This window comes from Chiloscyllium plagiosum, unplaced genomic scaffold, assembly GCF_037043375.1.
Source record: "Chiloscyllium plagiosum isolate Xiang-an unplaced genomic scaffold, Cpla_swu_hap1 HiC_scaffold_9, whole genome shotgun sequence".
Classification (NCBI taxonomy): Eukaryota; Metazoa; Chordata; class Chondrichthyes; order Orectolobiformes; family Hemiscylliidae; genus Chiloscyllium; species Chiloscyllium plagiosum.
Window position 1 is genome coordinate 55,646,893 of NW_028270147.1, and position 18,481 is coordinate 55,665,373.

Here is an 18,481-nt window from a genome sequence, read left to right on the forward strand (position 1 = left end):
GGTTATTAGTCACCCTCTATTAATTTTCAAGGTTGACAAAGATGAAGAAATTGAAGAAATGTACTTACGCAAATTAAAAATTGTGAAAGACATTATTATGAAAAGCCTCATCTACCTCGGAATAACAGCTGCATCTAGAGGGTCAGCTTTTATAGGCTCACTGACGATACCTGACGGTACCCAGTTATTTCTTTACTTCCTTGATTTTATTACAATGCAACAAATTTTTGCATCAGTAAAGAAGATTGTTTCCTAGTCCTGATTGTCCCAGGGAAAGAGGCATGTTGGCAATAGATAATAATGCATTTGTCTGCAGACAATTAATTGACATGGAGAGAGTTGCCCTATCCAATTGAAGATGAGGCATAGACTCTGGATCAGAGACATTTCAGTATGAGAGGAGTAGAGGGTAGAAAATGAGAGGATACTTACCTCAGTCTACTATGTCATTGACCAACTGTTTTCAATCTTTAATTAAAAATAGATTTCGTGGAGTATGGGGAGGAAGGCTGCTGATGGCCACCTGCCTCCAGGCAGTTAAACTGCTACTCATTGCATCAAAAACTCCCACTCAGCCTGCTGTAAACCTTATTAACAAAGTCTATCAATGAGACTAATTGGTTACCTGCCTCAATTTGGATAGATATCTGTGCAGGGGTCTTGTGGCTCAGTATAGGGTCCCTTCATTTTAATGAGAAGGCCTGCATTCAAGTTCCACCTGCACCAAAGATGTATCATAATATGTCTGATTTATTTAAAAAATATCTAAATACCCGCAAAGGCCCTCAACCTGCCTCAGCAAAAATGGCCAGCATCAGTAGCAGGGCTGGGAAATTAGCCACCACCTGACTGGTGCTTCTGGTATTTTCAGACCATGTCTGTTTATTCTACACCTCTACAGGGTCTAAAAGTCCAGCCCCATGTCTCTTCTGTGAAATTGCCTCACTGATACGAATTCACAGTTGAATCAATGCTCACCAGTGTACCTGTATATTACGGGTGGGCGCAGGAAACAGATGATGCCCAGATGTCGATGAGCTGGTGATTGATGGCGAGCCATCCAGGAAAACATTGGAATAGTCAAGCTTGAGGTTTACCATCTTTCATATTTGTAATATCAAATAAATGGCATAAATAAGGATTAAACCATTGTTGGTATTATATAATGACGTTTAGAGGAGTCCAACTTAAATCTGTTTTGCACTGAGGCAGCCAATTATTTCATTATAATTAAGGTGTACATTTTAAATATATAGTTCCTAAATATGAAGACATGATGTGACAGAGTACTCCTAACAATTCCTTCGATCTACATCTTTGGTCTGAACTTCGATCACATTTTGATAGTTAGTTGCCTCTTAGTCTTCAAAACTCATTGGCTAAATTGAAAAGAAGTCTGAAGTCCAGTTTCATTTATACCTATCGTCTTGCTATTCTGGCATAGGGGTTGCCCTGTGTTTCCCATGTGCCCAAAAATGGACATATGTGAATTTCCTGATGAAAGATGGCAGCACTAACTTTCTGCTCCTTATTCTCATTCCTTCCTGCCATCTGAATGACTCTGATATTCCAATGTAGTGTTGAAAATGGGCACCTCTGAGGAAACTTAGCCGTCTATCCACAATATTCAAATGTCACTATCCCCACAATTTGACATATATTCAAATCAAAGTAAGTGGGTGGACGAACGTTACACTTTGGCATTATTGTAACAATGAACAGGATTTCTTGAAATTCAAGGCTGTAATTAACAGTATATTATAGAGGTCTGAGCAATGATGACTAAAGCGAGATGTGTGGCAAAATCAGGCAAAAAATGTGGCAAGGCCCATCTTAATGTGGGAAGCAACTTATGCCATCTTTTATGCTTTTCACAAGTGGCTTGCAGAGATTCTTGCTCGGCAGCTGTGAGATGCCAGTTGATGGTGGTTATTGCTTGTTAAACACCTCGCTAATGGCACAGCTCACCTCATTAATATTCAGGATCCCTGATGTTAGGCACCTCCTCACCCATACATGCTTACTATGCCCTATTGTTAGCTGTCTTCTCCTGTAACAACAGAAAGGAAGGGAATTAGTGTGGTAACAGTAGTTGGCACATCAGTTAATGCTGGTGTGAGGAGGCAGTCCTCAGGGAGGGCATGCAGGGACAGTGGTATGTGAAGTTGGGGTGAACAAGAGCAAGTAAGGGAAGGTGGTGCATGCTGTAGTAAGAGCAGCAGAACATTGGTAGGGGAATGGGTGTAGTGGCAAAGATAGAGTGAATGTGATATAACAAAGAGAAAAGTATGCACTTTCCTTGGTGGAGCAGAGAAGGCCATTGACCCTGTGACATTGCTGACCATTCAATCACTCTGGAGGTGGCACTGACCCAGGTGGTGACTTCAGACCAAGATGTGATGTTGTAGCCCCCTCTGCCAATCCTCCAGCAAGAGGGCAGCTCACCTCTGGACCACTGCCTCAAGCAATACCTCTATACCCCTGTTGGAGAATGATGGTGGTACCTTCCCCTTCTCCACCATATTCGGACTTTATCAGTGAGCAAAGCAGCTTCAAAATACCAGTGCTAGTTCAGATGTACACGGGCCTTTTAAAGATGGATCAGACACTGGCGCAGAATCCCAGTGATTAGAGGGAGACTCAATGAATATCGTGTTGTAGGATTGGCATATGGTAAAATGGGTGGAAATCAGACATAAGGTATGCCACAGGAGTGCGGTAGGTAATTAATGAGGCAAGTTTGATAAAATGTTGCAAGAGGACTCGCTAAGCTTTGCAGCAAATAACCCTGTAAAAAAGCTCAACACATCTCAAACTTAGTCCTATGTTTCCATACGCTTTTTAAATGCTTTCAGAGAAGTCGACACAAATAAATAGTCCAATACCTCCCCCTGCTGATGTAGTCAATTACTACATGACATAGTATATAGAACAGAAAGAAAGGATCCTGAATTGTATTCAGATGTATGAGACGTGTTACAGTTGATTTCAGTGCCTGTGGATTAGTTAGGAGGAAAATTAGACAGGCATCCCACTCCACACATTGATATTTGATGATATGTGTGGAAAAGTTAATGTCTGTAGACTTATGTCAATGCACTGTCAGAAATAGGCAGGGTGTTCCACAGTTTCATCTACATCATTTGCCGAGATTTCCTCTTTACAAAATAGTCAAATGTCTAGGAGAGATGTTCTGAAGAAGGGTCACTGGACTCGAAACATTAATCTGATTTCTCTCCACAGATGCTGCCAGACCCAATGAGTTTTTCCAGCAATTTCTGTTTAAGTTAAATGTCTAAACTGTATTAAAAGCCATTTTATAAATACCAGTCATTATTGGTAAGTTGTAATAGGTGTGATTATATGTACCTGACACCATGCAAGTACAAGGAAGCATGTCTTGGAGAAAGGTATTGAAAAATATTTTAATATATTGCAATAAGACTGAGGATATGGGTTCAATGGCTAGAGTGATTTTTATTGCTTTATCCCATTGCAGGAGGGCTTTATGCAATTGAGTCAACATATCATTCATCAAAACTTGGTATACTTTTTTTAAAGAAGTTCAGTGAGTCTACTTACTCTCCATGGGGCACTACACTGAATTGTTAATAGTTAAAATGTACATTTCAATAATGTACAATGTAATGCCATGGAAATGCCATTATCTATATTACAAGACAGTAATCAATCTGGTATGTTTCTTTACAGACAATTCATCAGTTGGACCTCTTTGGTGATATGTCTACACCCCCTGACATTACATCACTTGGGGTAGGTGCCAATTTTAAGTACTCATCAATTTGTTTAAGTTCTTAGAGTGATCCTTACAGCCCTATAATGGAACAGTAACAAGTTATTAAAATTCGGAGATGCCGATGTTGGACTGGGGTGTACCTGATGAAGGAGCGTCGCTCCGAAAGCTAGTGTGCTTCCAATTAAACCTGTTGGACTATAACCTGGTGTTGTGTGATTTTTAAAGTTATTAAAAGATTAATAAGGAAGAAAAAAGAGTACGAGAGAAAGTTAGCTAAAAATATAAAATCAGATAGGAAAAGTTTCTTTAGTTATTAAAAAAGAAAAGAGTCAAGAGAGAAAGTATTGACCCTATAGAAAATGAGTCTGGGAAATAAGCAATGGAGGTGAGAGACAGCAGATGAATTGAAAAGATATTGTGCATTAATCGTCGTGAGAGAGGAAACAAATAACATCCCAGGATTCTAATGCAGAATTTGTAAGAGAGGAAGGAATCAAGAAAATTATTATTACCAGGGAAGTGGTACTGAGTAAATTGGCTGAACTGCAATTTGACAAGTCCCCAGGTCCTCTTGTATTTCATCCGAAGGTCTTAAAAGAAGTAATTAATGAAATAATTGATATATTTGTTTTAATTTTCCAAAATGCATTATCTTCAGGGAAGGTTCCTTTATATTGGAAAATGGCTAAGGTAAGAGAGGGAGGAGAAAGCAGGAAACTAGAGGCCAGTTAGCTGAACATTTATCATAGGGAAAACGATAGAAGCTATAACATGGCACTTGGATACATTGAAGGTCATCAGGTAGAGTCAACATGGTTTTAGCAAGTTTTGAGAAGATTTATAGCTCAGGTTGAGGCTCCTCGCTGAGCTGGGAGGTTCATTTCCAGACGTTACTAGCTAACATCTTCATTGGGCCTCAGGCGAAGCAGTGTACATGATTCCTGCTTTCTATTTATATGTTTGGGTTTCTTTGGGTTGATGATGTTATTTCCTGTGGTGATGTTAGTCATCAAAACTGACATCATTTTCTCAGGGGGTGGTAGATGGGGTTTAACTTGATGTGTTTGTCGATAGAGTTCCGGTCAGAATATCGAGTTAAACCCCATCTACCACCCCCTGAGAAAAAGAACAGGAAATGACATCACCACAGGAAATTACATATTCATATTCCTTAAAATTAGTTTGTAATTTTTATGTCACTAAAATGAGTGCAAAAACATTTAGCTAAAATGGTGTCATAGCAAAGTGGAATTAAGAGGGAATGAATGGAATTATATTTACATAGATTTAATTCTAGAAAAATGTAAAAGGATACAATATTTCTAACCTTTTCTGAAATCAAATATTTCATTCTTAATTTTTTTTTGTAACTATTGAAACTTGAAGAATACAGAAGTATTTTGTGGTTTGATTTCGATGTTGTTTTTAACAGTTGCAAAATCTGAACCTTGAATATTTCATCTAGGTGGTAGTATCACTAAATCATTTGTATTTTTTAAGACCCCAGCATCACCTGCAAATGCCCTTGGATCAGACACATTTGCCTCTGGAGTTCTAAGTGCCCAGCCGACAGGAAGACCTGACTTGTTTGGATCTGTTCCTTTCAACACTGCTGGTGTGCCCACAGGTAAAGTATTGGTCAGTGTTATGATAAGGACAAGTTATGTTAGTGAACAATTCCTGGATCAAAAAAAGGTCCATTAAATGTGTTTAGTCCATTCCTTCTAGGAGTCATGTTTAATCAGCTGATGATCAATCTTCTCACCTTATTTCATCTTCTGAGGAATGTTTATTTAATATGCCATTGGTAAAAATGAGTATTGTCACAGTAATCTTCATTGTTGACTTGGACAGGATATGTCACGATGGGAGCAGTGCCACCTGCAGTCTGGGCGCAACAATCAAGTGCTCAAAATATCATCAACCCTTTGTTAGCTGGAGTCCAGTCAACAGCATGGGGCCAACCTACCTTATTTGCTGTTCAGCAGCAGTGGGCTCCTGTTGGAAGCCCATTCCAGCCTACTGTTTTCATGTCAGCACAAACTCCTATGCCACTACAAACTGCCATGTTTAAAGCAGCCTTATCTGCTGGTCAACCAACAATTGCCAGTCATCAAGAAGAGAAGCCAAAACAGAAAATGGGGAAGGAGATGTTTAAAGAATTCCAAATGGTCAAACCCCCAGTAGTGCCATCAAGAAGAAACGAACAGCCATCACTCTCGTGCACCTCAGAGGCCTTCACAAGCTATTTTAACAAAGTTGGGATGGCACAGGAAATGGATGATGCTGATGACTTTGATATCTCTCAGTTAAATCTAACTCCAGCAACCTCCAATTCCACACCATCATCAACCAATTCACGTAAGTTTCTTGACAGTTGTTACTTTTTCCTTTAATCATGTGTGATCATGAGAAAACTATTTTTTTTTCTGCTAATTTTCCTTCCTTGTGCTGGATTATGGTTCCACAAATGCCTTTAATTCTCCAATACCTTATTTTAATGGCCTCATCACAATATGAACCTAAACATTTGATTGTTAGCAGGTGAATGTACATGGGTTGAAATCCCAGTTGAGTTGATCCTCTCTATGCTTGACATCCTCCTATATGAATTTTCAGATGGCTCACTGAATAGCGATCAGGAGTTAGATTGCTGGCTGTTCATTTTCTCCACTCCCAATAAGGCCATTAAGTAGAACTTCCATGATACTTCATAATTCTGGAAGATTCTCTCCCTATGGCTATCTGTTATGTTAGGAGGTGCCATTATCCATTGAACCATCTGAACATTCAAAATTTCATTTTCCTTAATGTAATTACTTTTTACACGGAAGAAAAAATGATCAGGAATATAATTTTTGGACAGAAGTCCAAGTGACATTTTGTATCATTGGTAAGAATGAACATATTAATTAAATAAAATTCAGAAAGTAGCCACTGGTTCTGAAAATCCAACTAGCTGATGTTGGTGCTCCTAGTTGCTGCTTGATTTAATGTTCTTTAAAAACTCTATTGAACATATTTAATGTTCAACATACCAAAGAGATATAGACTATTATTACAGAACAGATACTGTAAGAATTCAAGATTGCAAGCTACACAGAGCAGCAGTATTCTTCTTTTCAGTGTTTTTGTTTCCTAAAGGCTATGTGAAAAGAAAGCAATGAGTGGGGTTTTGGTGCAGTTGGAGCAGAATCTTTAAAATCTGTTCCTCCATGGAACAATATAAACGAGCAAAATGTCATATTTAAATTGATTTTTAATGATGGACTTGCTGATGGAATATTTTTCATGTTCCTCATTAATGTTCTTCCTGAAAACATAATGTTTGCTATTTGAAATCACAGTTATGTCATGTGTTTGTTTTTCTATCAAAAGTCTACGCGAAGAATCAATGCCCATGATGTGGCTTATTGCCAAGGTCAAAAGGCATAAGGATTAACCAGATCTAAATGAAGTAGCAATGTTACAAGAAATGAGTAAGCAAAGTTTGTATTGAGGAAGGGAAGATGCATAAGCAGTATATGTTAAGTCATGGTATAGAATAAGTTAATAAATTTTAATACAAAACAGTGATTCTCTGGAAAAGGTTGCTATTTTATGCACCGGCAGTGGAAGGTCAGCTGGTTTTTGGTTGTGGCAGACGTCATTTATTTCAAAAATTGGTACTGCAGGGAAGATGGTGCACAGAGGATATCGTTGATTAGTTTTGATCATCAAAATATGTTGAAAAAGAACCTTGCGCAGTTTTCCCCTAAATTGGCCTGGGTTTATTAATCCACTTTAACACCTCTCCCAGGAAGTTGTATGGGCAGGGTAGTGAATGTTTATATTGTAATATGGCATGCATCACTATTAGGGCGGCAAGGTGGGCGGCACGGTGGCGCAGTGGTTAGCCCTGCTGCCTCACAGCGCCAGAGACCTGGGTTCAATTCACAGGTGACTCTCTGTGTGGAGTTTGCACATTCTCCCCGTGACTGTGTGGGTTTCCTCCGGGTGCTCCGGTTTCCTCCCATAATCTAAAAATGTGCAGGTTAGGTGGATTGGTCACGCTAAATTGCCCATTGTGTTAGGTGTAGGGGAATGGGTCTGGGTGGGTTGCGCTTCGGCGGGTCGGTGTGGACTTGTTGGGCCGAAGGGCCTGTTTCCACACTGTAAGTAATCTAATCTAGGTTCGGTAGGTTTGTATGTTTCTAACATTGTAAGAGGAAGAGCACATAAAACAAAATGTTTGGAGTTTGTAATTCACAATTCTAAAGCAAACCACTTGTTAATTAAAAGCATGCAGTACGATCAAGAACATAAATAAATGATTGTGGTTGTCAAATTGAGAGTTTGTAATCATCACGAGTACAGGTAAAGATATAAAAAATAAAATGTTGCAAGTTCAACAGTATACATTCAGCAAAGTTGGACTCTACGTAAGCAATCTATTATTTGCTGAAAAGCGGGACTTCATAACAATTGCAGAAGATTTTGTTAATTTATTTTAAAACTGTTAAATAGCTTGCTTTGGAAACAGTTTCATTTGTTATTACTTCTGTTTTTCTGTCTTCCATGAAGCTCCAACTTCATCTCCACATCAGCACACACCTGAGGCATCTTGTCAGCACACACCTGCGACATCTCCTCCTCAGAGCACGCCAGCTGCTTCTCCCCTTCAGACCTCTCCCACTACTTCTTGTCACCAGAATATTCCATCCAGGTCACTAACTGAGAATCCGAGTGAGCCTACTTCCGGTGGCCAATTGGGGGATGAGTTGGACAACCAAACCAACAGCAAGTTGCAAGTAGCTGTGAGTATTCAAGCAACAAGTAATAGAGGTAGTGCCATCTCCTGTACCATATTTTACTGAATTTAGATCACCAAAAGCGAAAGAAATTAGTACTAGGGAAGAGAACACACTTACTAAGCATCTAATGTCAATTATAAGAGCTTCTATGTTAAGTATCACAATTCAAGTGCAATGTAAAACTCCCGTACAATTTAATTCCATTGTTAAGATGTTAATCAGATAATCCAGTCACAAACAAGAGTCTTAAACAGAATCAATTGCATTGGTATGAGAGGAGAACTATTTAAGGTTGGTTAGGAAATTGACTGAAAGATACAACTATGTATCAGTGAAACAGTTTATAAAAAGGGATATTTGGAAATGAGCATATTGGTTGTACCTATGCTCCATTTTGAAGTACACAACACGAGTCAAACGAGAATGTGCCATCCATGCATTTTACTGTTTTTTCCTTCTGAGTATTGGGGCACATTTATAGAAATGACTCTATATGTTTAACAAGAATACATTATGCATAAAAAACTCAGCTAGAAAGATTCATCCATGTCTTATTATGTTAGTTTTGGATAATATTACAAAGCATTGTAGCATGTCTCTAAGGTTTAGAAACCAGGAAAGGGGAACCAAAAATTTGATTAAAAAAAACTATGAAGATAAACTAGCCAGGAATACAAAGAACGAGACTGCAAGAGCTTTTTCATGTATATGAAAAGCTAAAGTAATGGTTAGTGCTTTATAAAAACTGAAAGAACTGCAGATGCTGTAAATCAGAAACAAATCAAAAATTGCTGGAAAAGCTCAACAGATCTGACAGCATCTGCGGAAAAACATCAGAGTTAACTTTTCGGGTCGAGTGACTCTTACTCAGAACCTTAGATACTGATACATGATAAATTATCATGATAAATGAGGAAATAGAAGAGACATTGATTAAATATTTTATGCCTGACCTCACAGCAGAAGACTCAAATCATGCACTTGGCATTGAGAGTAACTGAGTGTTTAATACAAGTAAGAAATTTGACGCAATTGATACAGCAGAGAAAAAGTATTGAGAGCAAATAAACAAGGAACAAGCATAGGCCAATCAGTCCTTCAAGCATGCTCTGCCATTTAATAAGGTGGCAGTGCTGTGGAGGTAGTGGTGTTGGACTGGGGGTGGACAAAGTTGAAAATCACATGACACCAGGTTATGGTCCTGTTGGACTATAACCTGGTATTGTGTGATTTTCAAATTTAATAAGGTCATAGTTGATTTGATTTTTTAACATCAACTCTACATTCCTGTTATCCCCGATAATCTTTAATCCCCTTGGTAATCGAGAATCTATCTTCCTCTGCCATAAGAATATTTAATGATTCTGCATCCACTGCCTTTTGAGAAAGGGAATTCCAAAGATTCATAACTCTCTGAGAATGATAAAAAGTTTCCTTATGTCTGTCTTAAATGCTCGACCTGTTATTTTTAAATGATCTAGATTCCCACAAAAGGAAACATCCTTTCAATGTTCTCCTAATCAAGTACCCTCAGGATCTTATATATTTCAGCTAAGTCTCCTCTGAATCTACAAAATTCCAGAGGATGCGGAGAAGATCTGTTCAGCCTTTCCTCATAAAACCACACATTCTAGGTGTTAGTATAGCAAACCTTCTCTGAACTGCTTCCAATGTATTAATATCCTTCTCTAAGAACAGTGTCTAATATGGTACACAGTACTCCAGATGTGATCTCACCACTTCACGTATAACTGAATCATAACCTTTCTACTCTTGCAATCAATTCTCCTTGCAATAACAAAAGACATTTTGTTAACTTTCCCCACTATTTGCTGTAATTGTATACTGTCCTTCTGTAATTCAGGCACTAAGAATCATTGAGATCTCTCTCAGAACTCTAAACCTCTCACCATTTTGATTATATGGTTCTGTTTCATTCTTTTTGTCTAAATGGACAATTTTACACTTTCCCACATGATACTGCCTTTACCAGATCTTTGCCCAATCACTAAACTGACCTTTTTTGTGGTTTGGTGACTCAGCGAATAGTGCTGCTGCCTCACAGTGCCAGAGAACTGGGTTCGATTCCATATTTGGGTGACTGTCTGTTTGGAGTTTGCACTTTATCTCCGCGTGTCTGTGTGGGTTTCCTCCAGGTGCTCCCATTTCTTCCCATGTCCAGAGATTTGCAGGTTAGGTGGAGTGACCAAGCTAAATTATCCATAGTGTCCAGGGATGTGCAGGCTAGGTGGGTTATCCATTGAAAATGCAAGGTTACAGGGGTAGGGCAAGGGGGTGGATCTGGGTGGGATACACTTCAGAGGGTCGATGGGCCTAATGACCTGTTTCCCCATGGTACGGATTCTATGATTCTATATCCCTTTGAAAACACCTTATGTCCTCTTCACAACTTAAAATCCCTTTCATCCCTTTGTGCCATCAGCATTTTTAACTACCATATCTACAGTCCCTTCACCCAAACCATTTACATAAATTATAAAGAGTTGAAGCCCCAGAACTAACACTTGTTTACAGACTATTCATCACACCCTGCCAGCCTGAAAAAAAACCAGTTATTCTTACCCTTTACTTCCTGTTAGCCAGCCAAACTTCTATTCATGCTAATATGTTACCCTTTACACCAGGAGATTTGATTTTCTAAAATTAGCTTTGATATAGCAGCTTATCAAATGCCTTCTGGAAATCTAAGTAAAATACATGCACTGGTACCCCTTTACCCATAACACAAGTTACTTCTTCAAAGAATTCCAATAAATTTGTTAAACATGATTTCCCTTTGATAAGAGAAAGTGCCAAGTGTCTTCTTTAATAATAGCTTCTAACATTTTCCCTGTGACAGATATTAATCGAACTGGCCTGTAGTTTCCTGCATTTGACCTTACTCCCTTTTTGAATAAATGATTTACATTAGCTTATTTTTTCAATTTACAAGTACCTTTTCCAAATCGAATGAGTTTTGGAAAATTAAAATCAGTGTATTAACTACCTCACTAGCTGTTACCTTTAAGACCCTGGAATGAAATCCACAAGGTCGTGGGATTTGTCAATTCGTAGTTCCAACAATTTACTCAATACTGATTCCTGACAATTGTAATTTTCAACAGTTCCTCCATTTTCTATAGGACTAATGTTTATTTTGTCAACGCTCTTCTCTTTGAAATATCTAAAGAAATATTTTCATACTTTTGGCTAACTTTCTTTCCTAGTATAATTTTTCCTTTCTTTTCATAATTCTTTGCCTTTTTATATATAAAGTCCAATCTTCTTACCTGTCACTTATCTTTGCAGAATTATATATTTGTTCTTTGAGTTCAGTACTATCTTTAGTTAACCAAAGATTGTGAGTCAGTCCCTTAGAATTTTTCTTATTTTTTAGAATAAACACAAAAAGCTAAAGAATCCCTTGAACATGATGACCTACATTCCAGAATTATAAAAGCCGTGGCTGCAGAGATAGTGGAGGAATGCTTATAGCAGATTGAAACTTAGCTAATGTACCACTTTTATTAAAGAAAGGAGAGAGAGTAATTGGGCAGTTAGCCTGATAATGGTCATCAGGAAAATGTCAGAATTGATTGTTAATGATGCTTTAATAGTGTACTTATAAAATCATAGCATGATCAGATTGAGTCAGCATGGTTTTTAGATTAGATTAGATTAGATTAGATTACTTACAGTGTGGGAACAGGCCCTTCGGCCCAACAAGTCCACACCGACCCGCCGAAGCGCACCCACCCAGACCCATTCCCCTACATTTACCCCTGCACCTAACACTACAGGCAATTTAGCGTGGCCAATTCACCTAACCGGCACATTTTTGGAGTGTGGGAGGAAACCGGAGCACCCGGAGGAAACCCACGCAGACACGGGGAGAATGTGCAAACTCCACACAGTCGGTCGCCTGAGGCGCTGTGAGGCAGCAGTGCTAACCACTGTTTTGTGTAAACAATATTATCAGTTGACAATATTATTAGTTTTTTTTAGTTGAAACACAACACCAGGTTATAGTCAAACAGGTTTATTTAGAAGTACAAGCTTTCAGAGTACTGCTCCTTTGTCAGATAGCTAGTGGGGCAGGATAATGGGACACAGCCTTTTAAAACATTTTTTTTAACTATGTAATTAGGAACATAGCTAAAGGAGATCTAATTGGTGTAGTATACTTGGAATTGCAAAAAAACAAAGTGCGTAATAAATTGTCACACAAAATATCAAAATGCAAGATAAGAATTTCTGGGGTTTGAAATCATATCTCATTATGGATGAGTGATTATGAATGATTAATGGCCAGGGAACAGAGTTAGGATAAATGGGGCATTATCAAGTTGGCAAACCCTAACTAATAATGTTTTACAAGCAGCGGTTGCTAGGGCCTCAACTGTTTACAATTGATATTAACGACTTTGATAAAATTTGATGCAAAGGTGGGTGGGAATGCAAACTGTGATGAAGCCACTAAAAGGGTTCGACGGAGTGGGACCATTCAGCGCAGCCATTTTGGTGCGAGCGATTTGGCGCAGCCCATTTTAGCGCAGACCCATTTTGGCGCAGAACTGTTTTGTAGTTATGCAGTAGTTTGTAGTTATTATTAAAATAAAATATAACCCATTAAAATGTCATCAACAATTTTGTTGTCAAAACATGGAAAGGAAAAGTGCTCATACGATGGCTAGAGATACGTATTTGATAGATATGCTGCTGATAAGATAACAAAGTTTTGGAGATGTGAGAGGAAAGACATTTGCAAAGCTCAAATTCACGTTATAAATGGTGACCTAATGAAACAAATGAATGAACATTCGCATGCAGCTTCAGCATCTAAGGTGGAAAGAGATACCGTCATTTCAAAGATAAAAGTACGGGCTGCTGAAACTGCCCGTAATTTTGAATAAACGTCATATTTTAAATTTTTCGTATTTACCTCATTTCATTTATTTTTATTTTCTTTTTAACATTTTTACTAAAGAGGATAAGCATTATTTTTCTTTTTATTGCTTTCATTAATGCTTTTTACTAAGCCTGAAAAGGAATAAATATGAGCTGCGCCGAAACAATTCTGCACCTAAATGGGTCAGAGCCAAAATAGGCTGCGCCAAATCGCTCGTGCCAAGATGGCTGCGTTGAATGGTCCTACACCCGGGTTCAGAGACCTAAACACATTAACCAACTGAACGTCAAGATAACAGGAAGAGAGTATTATGTGAGGAAGTGTAAATGTGTTTGCTTTGGTTATGATAATAAAAAAGCAGATTATTTTTAAAGGGCATACAACTTTTAAATATTAATGTTTTATGAGACTTGGACATACTCAAACAAAGAATACAAAAAGTAGGCATGCAGGTACAGAAAACAGTTTGGGAGAATGAAGGCTTGTTATCTTTATTGCAAGGGTATAAGGAAATTTTGCTACAGTTGTATAAAATTAAGGAGAGACCACACCTGAAATACATTGCTGTTTTTGTCTCCATGATTAAGGAAGGATATATTTTCATGAATGATGCTTAAATTAAGGTCCTCCAAATTGATTCCTGGAATGACAGGGCTTTTGTGTGATAAAAAGCTAAACAAATTTTGCCATATTCTGGAGTTTCGAAGATTGAGAGATGATCTCAATGAAATTTATAATATAGAACCTGAGATTTTGTATCCTTTAGCTGGAGAGTCTAGAACATGCTGGTAGAGTTTGAGGTAAAGAGTTCATCATGTAGGAGGGGCCGCTGGGGGGAGGGAGGGGTTGTGGTGGTGGTGTTGAGGTGGAATTTCTTCACTTAAAGAGTCCTGAATCTTTAGAATTCTCCCATTTTGAACGCTCCATATTGGTGTATGTTTAAGGTTGACTTTAACTAATTGGTTATGCTGTTAGAGCATGGAGGGATGTAGAGAGCAAATAAACTGGAGTTGAAGGAGAAAATTGGCTTTGATCATGTTAAATGGTGAAACAAGTTCACAAGGTCACACAGTCTACTCCTGCTACAATTTCATACATTCTTATATTAAGTAGAGAATAGTATTTACATGTGTAACACCAAAAATCATTTTATACTTTCAATACAAAATTCAATGCCAAAGTACAAATGGTTTTACATGTATGTCCATGATCCCCAAACTAGATATTAATGGGGAGTTTAGAAAAATTAAGAGGGATAAAAAGGCCAAAAATACAAAATGCATTTTTATAAATACTTTAATAGTAATAGGATAGTAAATGTGGCAGAATCATAAGCAGTTGAAGGAGATACATTGTAGCAAACAGTGAAGAAATGAAATTTGTGCTTGCTTTCACCTTTCACTGAGGAGACCACTATTTCAGCCTGTGGGCTCAAGTATTGTTAATGGGAATTATTCTTCAAGAGAAACATTACTGAAGAAGTTCCTCAAATTTCAAATACAAAAATCAACAAATATGATGACTTAAATTCAAAGATATTGATGAAAAAAATTGGAGAATCTCTGATTTGATTTAACTGTTGAAAATAAAGTTGTAGTGTGAGTTTAAGGAGAGGTAATGTATCTCTAAGGCTAGCAGAGTGGAAAGGTGCATTGATCTTCTTCCAACATTGCTGAACATTTCACTAGATGAAGACTGCATTACCTGGTTGGCAAACTCAGACTAGCCTGACATGATGTCTTGGCATCCACTGCTGGTCCCAGCAAAAGACCCCCATCAACTCCCCCACCCCCCACCCCCCCCCCCCGTCCCAAAAAGTAGGATGCCTAATTCCCCTCTGTCTGCCATATCTAGAGCAAATGTCAGGAACTGTGCAGGGCAGTTGCTGACAGTTTTGTTTTTAGATGCTTAACAGCCTTTTAAAGATGTCACATGCAAGAGAGGCCAGTGAATTTCAGTATTTCCTCACATGACTAGTTGTTCCAGGAATGGCGTATGGTAAAATGAGTAGAAATTCAATGTGAAGGATGCTAGGGGGCATTATAGGTAATTAATGAGGTGAGATGAGGATGAGGAAATGTGCTAAGTCTCGTGGCGAGAAGCCTTCCAAAAAACTTGTGGAAACTCGAACTTGGCCAAAGAAAAAGTAAGGTTCAGCTAAGCACTTGGAGTGACATGATTTAATTTTGACCTCACAATACAGATATTGTTAATAAATTCTGCTTGACCAGCATTACAGCATTATTTGAAGGAATAACAGTGAGGTTTGATGTTGAAAAAATTTGAAATTATACTCTCAAGATATCACAAATTGATTTTCAACCAATGATGGGCATTGGAAATACAGTTATTTATGTAACATGGGTAACAGTGGTGGCCTATTTGTGCACAACAAGCTGCTACAAACGATATAAAAATGAATGACCAAATCACCCATTTTAAATATTTGGAAGAATTACCAATTGAAGAACTGGAAACTGAAAAGGGTGAGTCAATTCAGACTATTCCAGGTGTCTGTAGACAGAATACCCTTCTGACTTTGGAATCAGAAGCAGAAAAGTGTAATTAGGGCAGGAATAAGAAATATGTATTCTGACATTTTGCAAGCAGATGATAGTGCATCAATTGTCGTTTGCAATACTAATATCTACTGCTGAAAAATATCAAATATTACCTTGAAAACTGTATTATAAATTCTTCATTTAATAAACTGATTGTTCTTTTCTTGTTTCAACAGATTGTTAGTTGTGAGACATCTGCAAACAACGATGTAGTTGGTGATTGTCTTGATGATTCTTTAACCCCACAGGTCGGTAGTTAGATAGCAGATTTTGGGGTAGGTATCTCTTTTCTTTTTCCTAGGTGTGCACGCATCCCACTGCTGCTGATCACTGCGACCCATGGATTGTGGTTTGTTTTAGTTCCATAATCATCATTTTTTTGTGTTTTTTTGTTTAAACATGGCTTTGTTTTCATTCGACTCCATTCAACTGCATGAAACTGTGCCAATGAAACATATAAAATATTTTTTGTGTTGTAATGGGTTTCATACTGTACTCTGAGATGTTATGTGCTGTAAATATGAGGTTTTACTATGCAATTTAATAGCTCTTTGTCAAGCATAAGAATCCCAGTCTTGCAGCTCATGATTGCTGCAACAGATGCATCATTGGCAAAGACATTTATAAAAAAAGGAAACAACACCAGAAATGGATGTCTTCAAACTGCAAATTTCATCAAATTCAACAATTGAATCCTGTACTCTATAACTTCAGTTAAATTCAGCATGAGCTTGGGTAATGAGTGAAAAAGATAGAGAACTGAAGCAGAGACCACACCCATCAAGCCAAATAGAGGCATTGAGACTGAACTTTGGCAATATAGATAGTTAATGGGGGAGACCTGATATAAAGCATGACTGCAAGAATTGAAGACATATATAAATGCATTCAAACATTTATTACTAAGATTTTTTAAACAAAAAAAAGTAGTTTTCTAACTTCACCTGAATAATCTAATTGGCCATATGTAATAGAAATCTCACGTTTTCCTTTAATTTATGTGAATTAACTGAAAACAAATGGTTCTATTAAGATTGTGAGCTTCCTCACCAGATTACCATCCAGATTGTGAAAATGAATATTTATCATTGTATTTCCAGGCTTTTATGAGTGTTTAGTGATAACCCAACTGTATATGAGTGAGACAAGACACATATATGTGAAGTGCAATGCAAGATTGTATTCAGTTTAATTCTGTATCTGTCTGCCCACAGGCAGAAGAGCCTCTCTATGCCCAGATAAAGAAGATCAAGAAATAACCAGCTGGAGCTATGAGTGTGTTGCAGGAAAACCTTGAACCATTCTCCATTGGATCAGCGTGCAAAACAAAATCAATCAGCCTGACCTGCACCTCCCTCAAAGCCATTCTGTTTTATCAGAGAAACAAAATGATGAAGGATTACTGTGACAGATGCTGTTTAAGGAATTAACTACTGATTGCACCAAGGTGAAGAGAACTGTACTCTGTATCTGGAGGATTGATTGATCAGTTTGTTGCAGATGTGGAACTAACCAACAAGGCAGTCACATTCTGCTAGAAATAATTTCTTACGTAAGAAACAGAGTATTTGAATCTTCTAGAAATTACACTATTTGTCATCTAAGGTCCAAGAGCTCGCTGCTGAATCACTATGCAGATGTCAACCTCTCTTCTATGTTCTTTTATGGAAAGTACATTCAACATTCCCCCTCAGATCAGAGAAAAAAAAACTTTTTCAGGAAGCAACAAAATCAAACTTAATTTATAACAGGACATTGATAGCATGAATTTGCTACTATGTATGAATTCTGACATTTTCAAATCAGACAAAACTCTTATCACTTTTTGTACAATATGAAAAGAAAAATCAAAACACAAATTTTATTTTATAAAAAAATCTGCGGTTCTTGCTGTTCAACTGAACACTTTGAATGTGTTTTAGATAAAGTGGCTTTAAGAAGTTTGATTGAGGATTTGTCATCTTTTTCGTTTTTGTAAATATCGATGTTCAAAACAATCTTTTAATTTAGTTTGTTTTCTCTGCATTTACAGAATCTAAATTTTTGAACGAGATTGAAATTAAAGGGATATGACTGACTATGTTTCTGCATATTTTAACTTACCTCAGCTCACACTTTAGATAAAGTTACACATTCTTTTTAACCTTATCAAACAATACATGATAGAATGGATTTTTTAAAACAATTCACAATAATTTCTGTAAGTTACTATGTAATACTGTTTCAAATATACATATGGAAAACATTATTATGCAATTTGTTTTGTTCAGTATATACTATGTGCTACTGTTCAAGTTTTCCATATTCAATCCATTTAATACTATGCTTCCCCTTTTCTTTGCTGTATGTTACAACTAGTCCCCAGGTGAAGGTCCTCAACTGGTTATGATTTCAGATGGGATACCCTGAAATGGTTAAACTGCTGGGTGAGGAGGGACAAACTGGCAGCACTCTTTAATTC

The 18,481-nt window shown here is 37.6% G+C and overlaps 1 protein-coding gene across 7 annotated transcripts in view; it reads left to right on the top strand.

The window, feature by feature from the left end:
• LOC122554382 (disabled homolog 1) overlaps nt 1-18,098 on the top strand; it is a 697,887-nt gene extending 679,789 nt beyond the window's left edge. For 6 of the 7 annotated variants that reach the window (XM_043699303.2, XM_087990639.1, XM_043699302.2 and 3 more), the window contains 6 exons: nt 3,712-3,774; nt 5,258-5,384; nt 5,612-6,118; nt 8,321-8,553; nt 16,197-16,268; nt 17,235-18,098. In XM_043699303.2, coding sequence (XP_043555238.1) covers nt 3,712-3,774; nt 5,258-5,384; nt 5,612-6,118; nt 8,321-8,553; nt 16,197-16,268; nt 17,235-17,279 — 1,047 coding nt within the window. In that variant the 3' untranslated portion in view covers nt 17,280-18,098. Of the gene's footprint in view, nt 1-3,711; nt 3,775-5,257; nt 5,385-5,611; nt 6,119-8,320; nt 8,554-16,196; nt 16,296-17,234 lie in introns of all 7 variants that reach the window. The other variant, XM_087990643.1, reaches the window with a different exon arrangement.
• Nucleotides 18,099-18,481: the final 383 nt, after the last annotated feature.